We start from the raw sequence: 17,524 nt of genomic DNA, 5'->3' as shown, positions 1-17,524 counted from the left end.
GTCATATAAGAACCAACTCTTCTTCTTCAGTAATCTCAGGGCTCTCTCAGCCTCACCTCCCTCACAGGGTCCAAATACACTCGTAGAATCATAGAATCACGGAGTTGGGAGGGGCCAGACAGGCCATCTAGTCCCACCCCCTGCTCAATGCAGGACCAGCCTAAAGCATCCAGGATAAGTCCCTGTCCAGCCGCTGCTTGAAGACTGCCATTGACTACACTCTAAACACTGTGCCACACTGGCTTTTGAGAACTTTGGAGAAGGTGGTTTTCAGTCTAGTGAGTAAAAAGCACAGTCTCCAAATGCCCCAAGGACCATCTGCACAGAGGCCTTTTCCCCTGACCTGGCAGCCCAGGCTAGGCCAACCTTGTCAGCTCTCAGAAGCTAAGCAGAGTCAGCCCCGGTTACTCTTTGGATGGGAGACCTCCAGGGAAGACCTGGGTTGAGGTGTAGAGGCAGGGCATGGCAAAAGCACCTCTGAACATGTCTTGCTTGGAGAATCCTGTAGGGTTGCCTAAGTCAACTGATTTCTGCAGCATATTCCTCCGCCTCCACCATGTCTTCGTGCCACTGAGGGACCCTCTAAAATTAACAGGCTCAAATAGTACCATCCATATAGCTTGTTTGCAGCAATAAGGGCCAAAGAGAGGTCCCTGCTTTGAGGAGGAGGATGTGAGCCATTCAGTCATGTCTGACTTTGGGCAATCCTATGGCTCAATTGTTGCCACATTTTTCAATCTTGCACCACTTCTTTTAGCTGAATAATGTTCTGGCCAGAATCTAACCGCCGTGTTCTTTATCAGCCTGGATCCACCCCCACCCCATCCCACCCCATAACAGAGCTTCATCCTAGAAGAGGAGTTCAAAAAAATCTAGAAGAGTTTCTTTTTATACTCCACTTTTCTCTATTCTAAGGGGTCTCCAAGTGCCTTACAGTCGCCTTCCCTTCCTCTCCCCACAACAGGCACCTTGTGAAGCAGGCGGGGCTGAGAGAGCTCTGAGAGAACGGTGGCTGGTCCAAGTCACCCAGCAGACTTCAAGTGGAGAGGTCAGGAATCAAACCCAATTCTCCAGCATTAGACGCCATCATTCTTGGCCTCTGTATCACACTGATCATAGAATCATAGAGTTGGAAGGGATCTCCAGGGTCATCTAGTCCAACCCCCTGCACAATGCAGGAAATTCACAACTCCCTGCCCACCCACAGTGACCCCAATTCCATGCCCAGAGGATGCCTCCCTCCCCCCAAACCAGAGTCCCTGGCCAGCCCGGCCTGGATGAAATTTGCCTTCTGATCCCAAAATAGCATGCAAGAAAGGGCCACAAGAGCCAAGCTCCGACACAGTCCCTCCTGCCCACCCACTCACCACCTGCCTAAATTCACAGAATCGACATTTCTGCCACTGGCTCTCACATCTCAGCCAAAGCAGCTTGCCAAAGTGTTGAAAGACCTACCTGCCGGAGGTGGCCTTTCAGAGCCCAGGGCTAAGGTGGGGAAGGAAGAGGCAAAGCCAGTGCATCCGACGTCTTCTGCTTGCCTGGGATTCGGTTGCTCGTTTGATTTCGTTCGCGATCCGCCCTGAGCCTTTGGGGCGAGGAAGGCCGTGGGGGCCGAAGCAAGGAAGAGCTCGGGCTTCCCGTTTAGGGGCAGCTGGGAAGTGAACTTGACAAGGTGCTGAGCGGATCATTCCGCACTCCCGGCCACGGCGATGGCTTTGCAGAGAAGGGTTCTGCAGGGATATTTATCCCTCTCCGACGCGCACCTCCTGCCCCCTCCGTTTCGAAAACTCCCACGGTGGCTTACAAACCTTATAAATACAAATGGGATAATATCTCTAAAAGTGTTGGCAGCGAGAACAACAGGGCAGATCTAGGGGGAGCCTGCGGCGTTCCGCAGAGTCGGAAGAAGACAATTGCCATCCCCAGAAGCTGCAAGCAGCCTCCCATTACCTCCCATTCTTCCCACCACCGACTGGAGGTGCCCAGAACGGCATTTAAGGTCGTCACCCTGAACTCTGGACCATCTAGAACAGGGGTAGCCAACCTGTGGTCCTCCAGATGTCCATGGACTACAATTCCCATGAGCCCCTGCCAGCAAACGCTGGCAAGGGCTCATGGGAATTGTAGTCCATGGACATCTGGAGGACCACAGGTTGGCTACCCCTGATCTATAAGGCACCCTTTGGTGGACCACGCAGGTGAGCCCTCCAAAAACGAGGAAGTTTAAGGGACAAATTGAGACTTAGGGAGATTTCTGCAATTGGTGGGGGGGGGGTTGGAGGAACAGTGTGACATAATGTTTAAGGAGTCAGCCACTGATGAAAGCATTTCCTTTAGAAAAGGAGAGTAAGAGCCGGACCTTGTTCTGGCAGACTCCGCGTGTCTTAGAATCATAGAATCATAGAATCAGAGTGGGGAGGGACCTGCTGGGTCATCTAGCCCAACCCCCTGCTCTACGAAGGACACTCACAACCCTATCACTCATCCACTGTCACCTGCCACCCCTTGAGCCTTCACAGAATCTGCCTCGCCGTCAGGTGGGCTATCTTGGTTGTATTGCAAAAAAAAAAAAAAAAAGACAAGTGAACTTCAAATAAAATGGACTTTATTATACAGCCATTGGTGATTCCATTTTTCATTTCCAACTTCATGGGCCCCACAGGTATCCTTTTGATTAGCCTCCAGGTGTCCCCATGCCAAGCTCCCAGAATTGCTTTAGGATGCTTAGGGCTGATCCTGCGTTGAGCAGGGGGTTGGACTACATGGCCTGTATGGCCCCTTCTGTCATTCTATGATTCCATGATTCTAATTACGGCTGCTGTTCGGACTGCAGAAGTTCATTCCCCTGGAAGAATACCCGCGTTATGGGGTGGGCTATATGGCATTATACTCCCCCGGATGTCTCGCCCTTCTTCGTGTGCCCCCCCCCGGTTCCCCTCCCAGGATCTCCAAGAATTTCCCTGCTTGGAATTAGCAAGGCCACCTGGTGGCTCAGCCCTGTTGAAGACCAAGCGAGCAGTGGGATCGGGTGAAGGTACCCAGGTAGAGTGGCCAGCCTCCAGGTGTGACTGGTGGTCTCCTGGGGTTGCAGCTGATCTCCATCATCAGAGATCCGTTCACCTGGGGGGGGGGGCTGCTTTGCAAGGTAATATGGCATCATAGCCCACTGAGAGCCAGCATGGTACAGTGGTTAAGAGCGTCAGACTGAGCTGGAGAAGTGGGTTTGATTCCTCCTCCACTGAGTAACTTTGGGCTAGTCACAGCTGTCATAGAGCTGTTCTCATTGATCAGTTCTCTTAGAGCTCTCTCATCCCCACCTACCTCAGGATGTCTGTTGTGGAAGGGAAGGGTGCTTGTAAGACACTTTGGGACTCCTTCAGGTACTCAAAAGTGGGATATATATATAAAAAAAAACAACCAGCATTGATGACTTCCCCTCCCCGTCCTCTCCAGGCTCCTCCCCCACAAATCTCCAGATCTTTCCCATTCTGGAGCTGGCAGCCCTACTCCCCGGCCTGCCCTGTCAGCTCATGGACTAGAAAGAGAGAATTAGGGAGAGTAAGGGTTACGCTGGAGAAGCAGGGATCCAAAGACCTCTTGCAGCCCAGTGCAGGCAGACAAGCCAAATGACACAGCCACACCCATCCCTAAACAATGGTAGTGAAAAGTCAAAAGACAACAATCAGTTGTTCCTGCCTTGAAGGGTCGACTCAAACCGGCTGCTTGAGGCAAACCCCTTTTTCCCCATCTGCTCCTGAGGCTGGCTCAGCAGAAGGGAATGACAGCTTGTCTCTCTCTCTCACACACACCTCCACATGCACACAGCAGGGTCAGGGGGCAATGAGGTTCCAGCCTGGCTGACAGCCCCCCCAGGGGATGAGCCATCGCCCCTCCTGCAGGGTCACTGTGGAGGCTGATTTATAGCAGGCAGCTCTCGTGGCGTTTGCACGAGCGATTCGTCTTTATTATCAGGGGCATCGTTGGCGTGTCAGCTGCAGATTTGCATTTTGATTGCGTTTCCCTGGAGAAGGGTGCTGAACCTCCGGCGGCTGCACTGAAGCAAAGAGGAGGCTGGAGATGAAAGACATCTCCTCTGGAAACGACCCTCTTTTGTCTTTCTGCCAGCTGCTGTACCCTGCCATTCCACTAGGGGGTACTGGTGCCCCACAGAACGGGCCTGCGGAAGGGTTCCATTGTTGGCAATAGGGCTGCCCCACTTCAGAGCCATCTGTATCCCGGATCCCAAAACAAAAACTGCTTCTTCTTAGGACCGACCAGAACAGCTTCGAGCAGGGCTCTCCAAAGGGGCGCCCACGGGTGCCTGCCAGCACCTTTCTTGGCTCTCACCAAGTGGGTGCGACCAGGCGGGGCTTCTGACAGACCCTCGCAATTTTGATTGGCTACGCAGATTTTTACAAAATGTTGCTTTGGCAGCAGTTGCCTCCAAAGCACAAGGATTTTCTTGGTGCAACTGAAGGTAAGCCGTGGCAGCCATTATTTTGTGGCTGGCTGCCCCTCCTTCCGGAAGCCATTTTCTGGAAGCCGCTTTGTGGCTCCGTCTGCCATGCTGTGTCAGAGTCCCAAAGGTGCCGTGCAGGCTCAAAGCAGCTGGGGACCCTCATCCTAAAGGATGTGGCCCAAGAGCCCTTCCCAGCATCACTGAAAGATGTCTTCGTTTTTGACATCACGCTTGGCAAAGAGTCCTGCAGAACCTGAAAGCTTGCAAACAGCGTTGTTTCCTTCCAATTGGTCCAAATAAAGATGGTGATGTGGCATTTGCTTTGGGGCATCACTCTGGACCAATACAGCTCTCTCCTCTGTCAGCATTTCACATCCGTTCCTCCTGTAGTGTTGGGTTCTCTGTTTGCTGTGTCGGTTTTCATTCCGTTTTACTTGGAGCCCAGCATAACCTAGCATTGCCTGTTCAGGCAATTAACATGGCTTTAGTAAGAGAAAGCTGCCTCTTTGTCTCGTGCCTGGGCCGCTGTAGGGTGTCTGCACTATGCGTCTATCACAAGCATATGGAACTGTTTGTGCTGACCGTCGGCCCCTCTGGCCCAGGGCTGCTTGCTGTAAGAGGCCGCCAGAGGTCTTAGGAACCCAGAGCCTTTTAAGGAAAGATGTTGGGAATCTTCTGCAAACAGTGTGTGAGCTTTACCCTGGAGCCACGGCCCCTCCTGAGAAAGAAGGGAACATAGGAGGGGAATGTAGATCATGGCAAAGAAAGCACATCCCAGGGAGGGGGGCACTGAATCACTGGCAAAAGCTCCCCGCTGACTCCGTTAAAAATTGCAGACACACCAGATTGCCCAACGGACCTTCCTCTGGGGGACAGGGGGGAAATGGGCAGGAGGGAAGCCGGTGAGCTGCTTGCAGGCACAAAAAGAAAGCCAAGCCCTCCCTGGGGTCAGTGAGTCACCGCTGAGAAGAAGTTGGGAGACATCTGGCAGCCAAAACACTGGAGAAGCCGTGGGGGAGGGGACGATTCCAAGTCACGAAAGCCAGACTCCCTTGTCCTTTCCCCAGCTTGGGAGGAGAGGGGGGGAATATTAGTTTAAAAAAGCAAAACCCTTTTTTCTAAAAACAATTTCTGGATTGATTTCACTGCAATAACTTAAAGACCAGCTGCAACAGATTTTCAGCAAGTGATCCGCAGTAGGGGTCTGCCATGGCCTTCCTCTGCAGACCCTCCCTTGGAGGTCTCTCCTCCAGGGACTGATGCGTTTCCGGGGTCTGAGCAGATCTGGCCATACCAGGCCACCTTCCCTCTGGGGGAACTTGGGGGGAACAGTTAGTGTGAGCCAGTCCGGCGCGGGGGTTAAGAGCGGCCGCTTCTAATCTGGAGAACCGGGTTTGCTTCCCCGCTCCTCCCCATGGAGCCTGCTGGGGGAGACTGCACCGGGGAGTAAAATACGGGGTGCAAAACCCAGCTCTTCTTTAAAAATCCGCCCTAAGACAGGACGGGATATAAACCCCATAATAAATAAATCCAGAAGCCTGGTGGATCAATGCAGGCCCCACCCAGAACTGTTTTCACAACTGCTGCTCAGGAGGCGTGTCCTCCGCTGTTCGGGTTCAGCCATCAAAATGCACTTGTGTTTTCTTTCACCCATCATGGTCCTCAAGAGCAGAGAAGACGGGAGGTCTCTCTCCCAGACTCTGGCCATACCGACTTCAGCAAGGAGCCTTCAAACTCCATCCCCACCTAGGAAACAACCTAGTTAGGATTGCCAACTTCAAGGTTCTCTCAATTGCAGCTGATCTCCAGACTACAGAGATCAGGTCCCCTGGAGCAGGGGTAGTCAACCTGCGGTCCTCCAGATGTCCGTGGACTACAATTCTCATGAGCCCCTGCCAGCGAACGCTGGCAGGGGCTCATGGGAATCGTAGTCCACGGACATCTGGAGGACCGCAGGTTGACTACCCCTGCCCTGGAGGAAACGGCAGGAGGTTGGACTCTGGCAAGACATCCCTGTTGAGCCCCAGGAATTTTCCACGCTGGAGTTGGCAACCGTAGATCTACCTCGCGGGAATGTCTCCTGTGCCCCGAGGCCACGGCCGGAGCTGCGGTGGAAGGCTGGGGGCTTGCAACAACGCAACATGATTACTACTACGAAGCTCTTGCCGTTGTTCTGGATCGAGATAGCCGGGGACTGAAGGCGGTTCCAGCAGGGGTTGAGGGGTGGTGGCCTCTGTTTTGTTGCACGAGGGCTTCGTGCTGCTCTGCCGAGATCCAGGGCTGAGGGCAGGTGCCGGCAACGGATTGCTGAAGCTTTGGCCACGTTCAAGCTTACCTGGTTCACACAGAGTGGCAGACACACAGCCTTTAAACCCAGGCCCTTCCACTTCCACGGGTGGGGATTGCTGGCTCAACAGCGCCCCCTGCTGCCTAACGTGGACTGTGCAGGGGAGTCAAACGATGGTTTACTCATAAGCAAGCAGCGCAGCTCTCTATTGAAAAACGCACGGAAAGGAAACGGGGTGCATTTGGCACACCAGGAATCCTGGCCCCTGCGGCTTAGCACCCCACTTGCCCCTTCCCCCATTTTCACGCCACCCGAGAGGACTCAGTGTCTTCCTGTGTTTGGGAGCCCCCTGCCCCCTCATTGAAGAAAATCATGCCTTTGGGAGGAGCTGGAAGAGCAGCTGCTGGGCATGCAGAAGGTCCCAAGTTCAATCTCCAGCTTGAAAAAACAGAACAGGAAGCAGGCTTTGTGAGAGACATTTCCCTGGGATCCTGGGAAGCCACTTCTGGCCGAGAGGCAGCTTGGTATGGTGGTTAGGGGTGCGGACTTCTAATCTGGTGAGCTGGGTTTAATTCCCCGCTCCTCCCCCACATGCAGCCAGCTGGGTGACCTTGGGCTCTCCACAGCACTGATAACGCTGTTTTGACCAAGCAGGAATATCAGGGCTCTCTGAGCCTCACCCACCCCACAGGGTGTCTGTTGTGGGGAGAGGAAAGGGAAGGCGATTGGAAGCCACTTTGAGACTCCTTCAGGCAAAGGAAAGTGGCCTATAAGAACCAACTCTTTTTCAGTAATATCAGGGCTCTCTGAGCCTCACCTCCCTCACAGGGTGTCTGTTGTGGGGAGAGGAAAGGGAAGCCACTTTGAGACTCCTGGAAGAGAAAAGTGACATATAAGAACCAACTCTTCTTCTTCTGATGGACCCATTCAGGAGAAGGCAGCTTCACGTTTTCATGGCTGTAACCCTGGGTTGGATCCTGTACTACTTGAAAATTTCTTTGCAATTAAAGTTCTGGGCTCCATTTTGCTGCTTTGTTTGAAAAGTCAAACAGTTCCTATTTCCCAGGGGGACAGTCCCAGTTTTTTGGCTCCTGTGTGGCCCATCCTTGTCATGGTGGGGGGGGGGGGCAGGGTACCTCACAGATGCTTTGTGTGGGTGAGTACCTGGTATGCCCCACTCCTTTCAAGGTTTCTGCTCCTTCTTCAGGGTCCCAAGAAGTCAAAGCTATGTATGTTGTAGAGTTTGCAATGACAGGTTGAGAACAACCTGGAGAGTTGGGGAGCGGAGCTGGTGGCGGGCAAGCTTTGGAGAGGAGAACAACCTCCACAGGACATCCCACCAGAGAGCCCTCCCTCCAAAGTGGCCATTTCCCCTAGGTGAACCAACGTAGGTCGTCTGGAGATGATTTGGAATTCCAGGAGACCTCCAGGCCTCGCCTGGAGGCTGGCAAGCCACTGTATGTGTAGGGGCTGGTGTGTTTTGCATGTATCGATGCTAACGTACCGTGCAATTTCTTGAGAGGCGCAGTGGTTAAGCAGTTCAACATCTGCTTGGCATGGAGAAGGTCGTCAATTCAATCCCTGTCATGGGGGATGGGAAAGATCTTGGAGAACAAAGGGGTGGCAGGTTACAATAGATGAGCGATAGGGTTGTGAGTGTCCTGCACATGGAGTTGGACTAGATGACCCAGGAGGTCCCTTCCAACTCTATGATTCTATGATTCTAACAGGCAGTACTGCCCTGAGGGAGCTCCATGTGTCCAGTTCCCCGCTTTCCGTGTCAAGTGCACTGTAGCTGACCTGCCCCATTGATAATGCAGTGGAAAGCAATTCCGTTTCTTTTCCCTTTATACCTTTAACCAAAGAACCGACATTTGCTTGGCTTTTCGATGGGCGGACACAGGGGTATTGCAGGAATGAGCACAGCGCACAGGAAGAGCGAGGGTTGGAAGGCAGCAATCCCAAGACCCTGACGTGAATCATCCCCGGGACGCACTCTCGTGGAAGCGTATAACCTCGCTCGCTAATAAAACAGGAGCATTAAAAAATATATCGCTACTTGATCAGCGCATTGCTAAATGTAGGTTTAATACAAAAAAAGGCACCAAAAAATCACGGCGTGACACAAAAGCACTAATTTAAGTCTGAATTACATAGCTGGCAGAAGTACCTCGGAGCCCTAGTCTAGCTGGAGGTCGGTGTATAAATGTAAAATAAATAAAGCCAATAAGTAACCATCATGTAATATTTATTAAAGTGCCCCAGGGCTAGCAATAGTAATCTTTGCTCTGCTCCCTTGGTAAGGAATCGACTTGCACAGAAAGCCGATGTTACGAAATGAGCACGGGAGCTCTTTGTGAAGCGCTCGTGTTGCGTCGAGCTTTCCGTGTAAACTACTGAGTTCCCGCAAGCTCTATTTGCTGCAGTTGTGTGTGTCTGTGTGTGCTATGGATTTAGTCCATTTCGCTTCTGGGCTGTGACTCTCATATCTCCTTTCAGACGTCATTCACACCGTAGGCCCAATTGCTCAAGGGGAACCCAGCGCTGCCCAAGAAGCCGAACTCGGCAATTGTTACAAGAACAGCCTGAAGCTTGCCGTGGAGAACAAGCTACGGACAGTGGTAAGCAGGCCAGGATGAAGCTTCAGGGATGTGGTTATTAGGGTTGCCAGCCTCCAGGTGGTGGCTGGAGATCTCCTGGGATTACAATGGCTCTCCAGGCAACATGAATCAGTTCCCCTGGAGCTAATGGCCGCTTTGCAAGGTGGGCTCTGATGGCATTGTACCGCACTGAAGTCCCGCCCCTCCCCAAACCCTGCCCCCCTCAGGCTCCACCCCCAAAATCTCCGGATATTTCCCAACCTGGAGCTGGCAGCTCAGTTGATGGGAATTGGGATCAAGAAGAGCAAGAGTTTCCGCTGGAGACATGCCAGCTCAGGATTGAAAAGAAGGGTGATCACTTTCATAGCTGAAAGCTCTCCTGTTGATCTCTAGTCAACAGAACAGTTCCCATGCAGGAAAGGGCTGCTTTGAAGAAGAAGAGTTGGGTTTTATACCCCACTTGCACTACACAAGAGAGTCTCAAAGTGGCTTGCAATCACTTTTCCTTCCTCTCCCTACTACAGACACTCTGCGAGGGAGGTGGGGATGAGACCTCTGACAGGACTGCTTAGTCAGAACAGCATCATCAGGACTGTGACGAGCCCAAGGTCACCCAGCAGGCTGCATGTGGAGGAGGAGTGGGGAATCAAACCTGGCTCTCCAGATTAGAGACTCTGTGGCACTATATTCCACTGTGGCACTATATTCCATACCCAGCCCTCCCCTGGCCACACCCACAAATGTCCAGAAATTCCCCAACCCAGAGCTGGCAACCCTAATGGCTTAGTTAGGAACTTCTGGGAATATCTGGCAAGTATGGGGCAGAAAACAGGATTGGGAGGGGGGATGTCATCATCCAAGTAGCTCAGCAGTGGAATCGACTTCCAAAGGAGGTGGCGAGCTCCCCCACACTGGCCGTCTTCAAGCAGCTGATGGATGGATACTTCTCCTGGATGCTTTAGGCAGGTGGCCCGTGTGGCCCCTCCCAGCTCTATGGTTCTGGGATTCTACTCGCACCTTTGCTCTGATCCAGCAGGGCTCTTCTGAAGGGTGATGATGATGGAAGGTGCCATCCAGTCGCAGCCAACCTACAGCTGTTTTATAGGGTTTTCAGGACAAGCGACGTCCATAAGGTGGTTTGCCATCACCTGCCTCTGCATCATGGTCTCCCATCCAAGTACTGACCCGGGCTGACCCTGTTTAGCCCCTGAGATCCCGAGTGACCATGCGTCCTGTGTTGGCCCTGTTTTCTAAAGGTAGCAATCCAGAGGGGATGTTCTCCCCTCTGCAGCTAGCACTCCCTCCCCTGCTGGAATCATTACTCGGCTGTGGAGCCTCAGTGAAGTATGGTTTCTCTTTCTCACCAGTGTTTCAACCTGAATCTTGTTGACCCGAAAAATGCCTGTGCGGATTTCTCAGGGAAAGATTCGTAAACAGGAAATTAGATCCCTGCTGCCTGCAATTCCTTGCTCCTGAAAAAAAAATAACTCACACACAGACACCCTGCACAGGAATAGTGCAGCCCTAGAATAACTTCTCAGTGGAATTAATGCAGCTTCCCAAGCCTCTTTCTAAAGCAGGTTTTTGTTCCTTACGGCTGCTGAATTGTACGTGTGGACACTAGGCCTGGGGTGGGAAATACGTGGAGGTTAGGGGGGGGTGGAACATGAGGGGAGCAGAGTTTGGGGAGAAAGGGACCACAACAGGGTATCATGCCATGGAGTCCACCCTCCTAAGCCGCCCTTTTCTCCCGGGGAGCTGATCTTGATTCTCTGGAGAGCCAGGTTCAAATCCCCACTCTGCTGTGGAAGTTTGCCGGGGGAATTTGAGCCGCTCCCTTCTCCTCAGCCTAACCTACCTCATAGGGTTGTTGTGAGGATAAAACAAAGGAGAGCAGAACATTGTAAGCCACTATAATTTCCTGTCTGAAAGGCAGGATGCAAACGAAATAACTGGATAATAATCTTCTGCAAAAAGGTAGAAGCAAATTTTCAAAGGGCAACAAGAATAGACAGTGAAGCTTACTGGAATCAGAAATGCAAGCAGTAAGAAGACTACAAAAAAGGGACACACTGAAAATGTTTTCATACAAGGTTCTGAACGCCATTTGTGGGTGAGGCTGAGAGAGCCCTGATATTATTGAAGACGAAGAGCTGGTTCTTATAGGCTACTTTTCTCTACCCGAAGGAGTCTCAAAGCGGCTTACAGTCGCCTTCCCTTTCCTCTCCCCACAACAGACACCCAGTGAGGTGGGTGAGGCTGAGAGAGCCCTGATATTCCTGCTCGGTCAGAACAGCTTTCTCAGTGCCATGGGTAGCCCAAGGTCACCCAGCTGGTTGCAGAATACAACCCGACTCGCCAGATTATAGAATCATGGAAGGGGCCATACAGGCCATCTAGTCCATCCCCCTGCTCAAAGCAGGATCAGCCCTAAGCATCCTAAAGCATCCAAGAAAAGTGTGTATCCAACCTTTGCTTGAAGACTGCCAGTGAGGGGGAGCTCACCACCTCCTTAGGCAGCCTATTCCACTGCTGAACTACTCTGACTGAATTTTTTTTTCCTGATATCAAGCCTATATCGTTGTACTTGTAGTTTAAACCCATTACTGCGTGTCCTCTCCTCTGCAGCCAACGGAAACAGCATCCTGCCCTCCTCCAAGTGACAACCTTTCAAATACTTAAAGAGGGCTATCATGTCCCCTCTCAACCTCCTTTTCTCCAGGCTGAACATTCCCAAGTCTTTCAACCTATCTTCATAGGGCTTGGTCCCTTGGCCCCAGATCATCCTCGTCGCTCTCCTCTATACCCTTTCAATTTTATCTATGTCCTTCTTGAAGTGAGGCGTCCAGAACTGCACACAGTACTCCAGGTGTGGTCTGACCAGTGCCGTATACAATTGGACTATGACATCTTGTGATTTTGATGTGATGCCCCTGTTGATACAGCCCAAAATGGCATTTGCCTTTTTTACCGCTGCATCACACTGCCTGCTCATGTTTAGTTTACAATCCACAAGTACCCCAAGGTCTCGTTCACACACAGTGTTACCTTGAAGCATATCCCCCATCCATTAGTGACTGAATGGCACTTAACCCGCACCCGCACACACAGTGGCCCCCTAGAAAGACAGACAAAATTATTCCAGTCTTATGTCTTTAAACATGTCTTTAAGGAGCTTCCCCACCTTTGGAACGATCACAGGTGCATTTCAGCTTCCTAGTCTGAATGTTCATGTGCATTCTGAAAGGTACAATTTTAGGATTAGAAAAGGCTCTTCTTTGGTGTTTGAGGCTTTAGTGTTGGGAAAATGTGCTACCTAGAAGCGTATCCCCCATCCAGTAGGCATGCTTTTCATTTTTCTGACCCAGATGCAGAACTTTACATTTATCTTTATTAAATTGCATCTTGTTCTCATTTGCCCATTTTTCCATTGTGCTCAGATCTCGTTGAACTCTGTCTCTATCTTCCAGAGTATTTGCCAGTCCTCCCAATTTGGTGTCATCTGCAAACTTGATGAGTAGTCCCTCCACCCCCTCATCTAGATCATTAATAAATATGTTAAGTACCGGGCCAAGCACTGAGCCCTGAGGTACCCCACTACTCACATTATAAGTCCTCACTCCTAACCACTACACTAAGCTAGCTCTCATTGACCGTTTATGCACTGGATGTTTCATGCCGGGCTGCAGGCTGGAGTTTTAGTCATGGCAGGTTGCCCCACCTCTTCCTGCAACCACATGGGGGAGCATATGGCCTGGTGCACCTCATCCACCCCTTATCTGTACTTCTGATAGGGGGTGGGGCAGTGAAGTTCCCCCGGCATAAACGGTCATTGACATCATGCCCGTGGAATTGCTGAGATGTGTACTTTGGGCTGATGTGTACTTGAAAGCTTTTCATTGTGTGGATCACAACAAATTGTGGGAAGCCCTGCAAAATTTGGGGGTGCCAGTGCATTTGATCCAACTGATACAGTCACTCTATGCAAACCAAGAAGCCACTGTATGTACACCATTTGGTGATGCTGACTGGTTCAAAATAGAGAAAGGAGTGTACCAAGGCTGTATTCTTTCCCCCTTCCTGTTTAACTTGTATATGGAGATCATTATGAGAGAGATTGAACTCAAAGAATCAAACACTGGAATTAAAACTGGAGGAAGGAATATAATCTTCGGTGTGCTGATGACGCTGCCCTCCTATCAGAAACGAAGGAAGGCCTAGAACAGTTGATTACAAAGGTCAATGAAGTGAAGCAAGAAATCTGGCACCTTTTCTTAAACACTAAAAATACAAAAATAACGACCACTGCGAAAAACAGACGTGTCACCATAACAGTTGATGGCGAAGAGATTGAATGCGTTCAAGAATTCCTTTTTATTGGATCACAAATTGAGGGGAGAGGTGACTGCAGTATGGGACTCTAAGACGTCGTATTGCTCTGGGTTGCTCAGCAATGACAAGCTTGAACCAAACATGGAAACACAAGGACATAAGCTTGACAACCAAATGTAGATTAATTAGATCTATCATGTTCCCAACAGCCACTTACGGCTGTGAAAGTTGGCCGATGAAAAAATCGGACAAGAGAATTGATTCATTTGAACTCTGGTGTCGGAGAAGGCTTCTGCGGATTCCATGAACAGGCAAAAGTCACCAACAAGGAAATACTATAGTGCATAAAGCCTGACATATCACTGGAAGGCACAATCACAAAACTCCAGCTCACTTACTTTGGCCATATCCTGCGATCCAACTCAACGGATAAAGCACAGCAAAACAGAGTCCTGTGGCACCTTTAAGACCAACAACGATAGAGCAGTCATGCTAGGATTGGTAGAAGGAAACCAGGAGCCTCTTGTGGCACAGAGTGGTAAGGCAGCAGACATGCAGTCTGAAAGCTCTGCCCATGAGACTGGGAGTACGATCCCAGCAGCCGGCTCAAGGTTGACTCAGCCTTCCATACTTCCGAGGTCGGTAAAATGAGTACCCAGCTTGCTGGGGGGTAAACGGTAATGACTGGGGAAGGCACTGGCAAACCACCCCGTATTGAGTCTGCCATGAAAACGCTAGAGGGCGTCATCCCAAGGGTCAGACATGAGCTGGTGCTTGCACAGGGGATACCTTTACCTTTACCTAGAAGGAAACCAGGCTGACACAGAACACGGTGGTTTGATACAATCAAAATGGGCACCGGTCAGAACATTACACAACTAAAAGAAACGGTTCAAGATCAGAAATCGTAGCAACGGTTGTGCTATAGGATCGCAAAGAGTCAGATTCGGCTGAACGGCTCACATAATCCCCATCATCATCCTCAAGTGCTCAGATCTTGGGTGGTGGAGGAAAGACTTTGGAAAATTGCCAGCTGACTGGCAAAAAGCTGACCTCGTTTACTCTCGTGCCTTGAAGCCTGCTCCCATGCACAGAATTCAAGAAAGGAAACGGCCAGAAGCACAGAGGGTGGCTATTTTCTGCTTCTGGTTTTGCCTTCAAGCAGCAGCCAGCATACAGCAGCCCCAGAGGGCTTTCAAGACCAGGGACTTTCAGGGGCGGTCTGTCATTGCCTGCCTCTGCGTTGCGACCCTCGGCTTCCTTGTAGAAGGGGCCTCTCCTGAGAAACCCGCTGGCTGGCAGGAAAACCCTGCCCGTTTGGGGAAAGGGGTCGTCCAGTCTGGCGCAACAGCCAACTGAGCCTCCAGGGGCCCGGGCAGCTTTCCAAACGGGAGCTCAGCACCGGCCAAGGGAGACAGACCCCCCCCTCAGGGCAGTCACTGCATCTCAAAACCCAGTGATCATTTATAAAGGCCCACTGAATGGGGGTTCCGTTTCAATCTGAGGGCTTTATGTCCATGGTCAGACTGCTCCGATGTCTAATTTCACGACAGATTCCTCTCCGCGTCTGCAATTCCACAGTCTGCTACCTCCACTGTCTGCCACCTCCTTCTCCTGCACCTGTGCCCCAGTTGCAAATTCTCAGGGATGGGGATGCAGGGGGGGAAGGCAAAGATTTGATGGGGGGGAAGGGGGGGCAGAAGAGGTGTCCTGTGGGCTCTGGGCAGGCTTGCGCCAGGCTGAGAACAGAGAGGCAAGGCCATGGCACGCTTTTTGCAAGGAGTCAGGGCTGGATGCAGGAACAGGCAGGAAAAGTGAGCAGGGAGTGGGATTCAAGTGGCTCATCAGGCACTCAGACAGGGTTGCCGGCTCTGGGTTGGGAAATTCCATGAGGTTTTGGGAGGTGTAACTCCGGGAGGGCAGGGTTTGGGGAGGGACGGGAGCCCTGTGGGGTATCACGCTATTGAGCCCACCTTTCAAAGTAGCCATATTCTCCCAGGGAACTGCTCTGAGTTGTAATTCCAGGTGATCTCCAGCCACTGCCTGGAGACGAGCAACCTTGTGCTCAGAGCCTACCGTCAGGTGAACCATTTAGGGAACAGAGCACAGGACAGAGGCAAAAGCTTCCGAAGGGAGGATGCAAAAGCCTCCAGCGGGAGCAGAGAGGCCCCCTGTGTTAAGGCTGTTGAGAAGGGACAGGAGCCAAGAAAGCAAAGGAATTGGGAAAGGGAAGACTAGACAGGCCAAACTAAAACTCTCCATTGGGCACACACGAGCACCTTGTGCAGAAGACCCACCCACCATGGGGCCCGTTCTGTGCTTGCCAGCTAGGAGGATTTCGGCCCCCTGCTCTAAAGGAGTGCATGGTCAATTTGGGGAGGTGTGCGTGTGCATGCATGTGTCATTTTGACTCAAGGGTACAAAAGCATCAAGCCCAACTGTCTGGTGGGAAGGCCACCAAGGAGAACCTTGAAATCTCACATTGCGTTTATTTTCGCATTTCTTTATTTGTATCCTGATTTCTTCCCCGTGAGGGAATCAAGGCAGTTTAGAATTTCATCCTTCCCTCCCCTGTTCTCTCACAACAGCCTTGAGAGGTCGGCCAGGATGACAGTTTGCGATCGGCCCAAAATCAACCCACAGGCTTCGAGGGTAGCAGTGGGGATTCGAACCCGGGTCGTCCACCGTCCTAGTCCACCACTCTGTCCCTTGCACACAGGCTCTCTACATTAACTAAGCCTGGTCTTCTGTCGCAGCTGGCCTAGGCCTGTGTCTCTGCCCATGCGCAGAGCTCCTTTCCCACCCACCCCTGATAAAAAGGCAGTTGGTGCCTCCCTCTTGCTCCTCAACCAAGCATGTGGGACTAAGCGGGCGGGGGGGGGGGGGGGAGGCATTCCCAGAGGGTCAGGTCATGTTAAAGGGCTTTCAACCCAGAGACTGTCTTTAACACCCACCCTTCCTCTGTCCCCCCAGGCCTTCCCCTGCATCTCCACTGGCGTGTTTGGTAAGTGGAAGGGGAGGGGGCGTGGTAGCAGTGCCCCTGCCTCCTGGGGGGGCGGAGGGGAGCCTCTTCTGCAACACCCACCTCCTACTCTCCGCAGGCTATCCCAACGAGGCCGCTGCCGAGGTCGTGCTGCACACTCTGCACAAGTGGCTCGAGGAGAACAAGGAGAAGGTGAGGGGGGGGGTGCGGTACCCAATGCTGACCCTGCTGCTCCCAGGGAACATCTCTTACTGGAGAGCTAGGCTAGCATTCCCAGGAGAACATCACAGGCCTCTGGCTTCATTGTTATTTATTAGTGAATTCTTTAATTTCTGTGCCGCTCTTCCTCGCAAGCCAGCTTGGGGCCGTTTACAATAATAAAAACACAGTTAAAAAACAGCTCCTCACTCCCTTCAACATCCTCCAGCAGCTACCCACACTGGAGACAGTATAGAACAGGGGTAGTCAAACTGCGGCCCTCCGGAGGTCCATGGACTACAATTCCCATGAGCAGGGGCTCATGGTAATTGTAGTCCATGGACTTCTGGAGGGCCGCAGTTAGACTACCCCTGGTATAGAATAATAGCCCCTGGTATAGGAGCTCCAAGCGGCTGACCATCGCCTTCCCTTCCTCTCCCCCAACAGACACCCTGTGAGGGAGGTGGGGCTGAGAGAGCTCTGAGAGACTGCTTGGTGAGAACAGCTCTAACAGGACTGTGACTGGCCCCATGTCACCCAGCTGGCTTTGTGTGGAGGAGCAGGGAATCAAATCCAGTTCTCCACCACACCACCACGCTGGCTCCTGAGGAACAGGAGAAGGAGGGACGCCTCAGCCAGAAGCCTGATGGAAGCCTGGCCATTTT

At 51.8% G+C, this 17,524-nt stretch overlaps 1 protein-coding gene across 4 annotated transcripts in view; it reads left to right on the top strand.

Moving 5' to 3' along the window:
- Nucleotides 1-17,524, top strand: part of MACROD1 (mono-ADP ribosylhydrolase 1) — a 474,182-nt gene that overhangs the window by 454,227 nt on the left and 2,431 nt on the right. For all 4 annotated transcript variants that reach the window (XM_077324166.1, XM_077324156.1, XM_077324140.1 and 1 more), the window contains 3 exons: nt 9,246-9,367; nt 16,652-16,682; nt 16,780-16,853. In XM_077324166.1, the coding sequence (XP_077180281.1) occupies nt 9,246-9,367; nt 16,652-16,682; nt 16,780-16,853 (227 nt within the window). The remainder of the gene's footprint in view (nt 1-9,245; nt 9,368-16,651; nt 16,683-16,779; nt 16,854-17,524) is intronic.

Source organism: Paroedura picta, chromosome 1, assembly GCF_049243985.1.
Source record: "Paroedura picta isolate Pp20150507F chromosome 1, Ppicta_v3.0, whole genome shotgun sequence".
Lineage (NCBI taxonomy): Eukaryota > Metazoa > Chordata > Lepidosauria > Squamata > Gekkonidae > Paroedura > Paroedura picta.
This window is presented reverse-complemented; position numbering and strand designations above follow the sequence as displayed.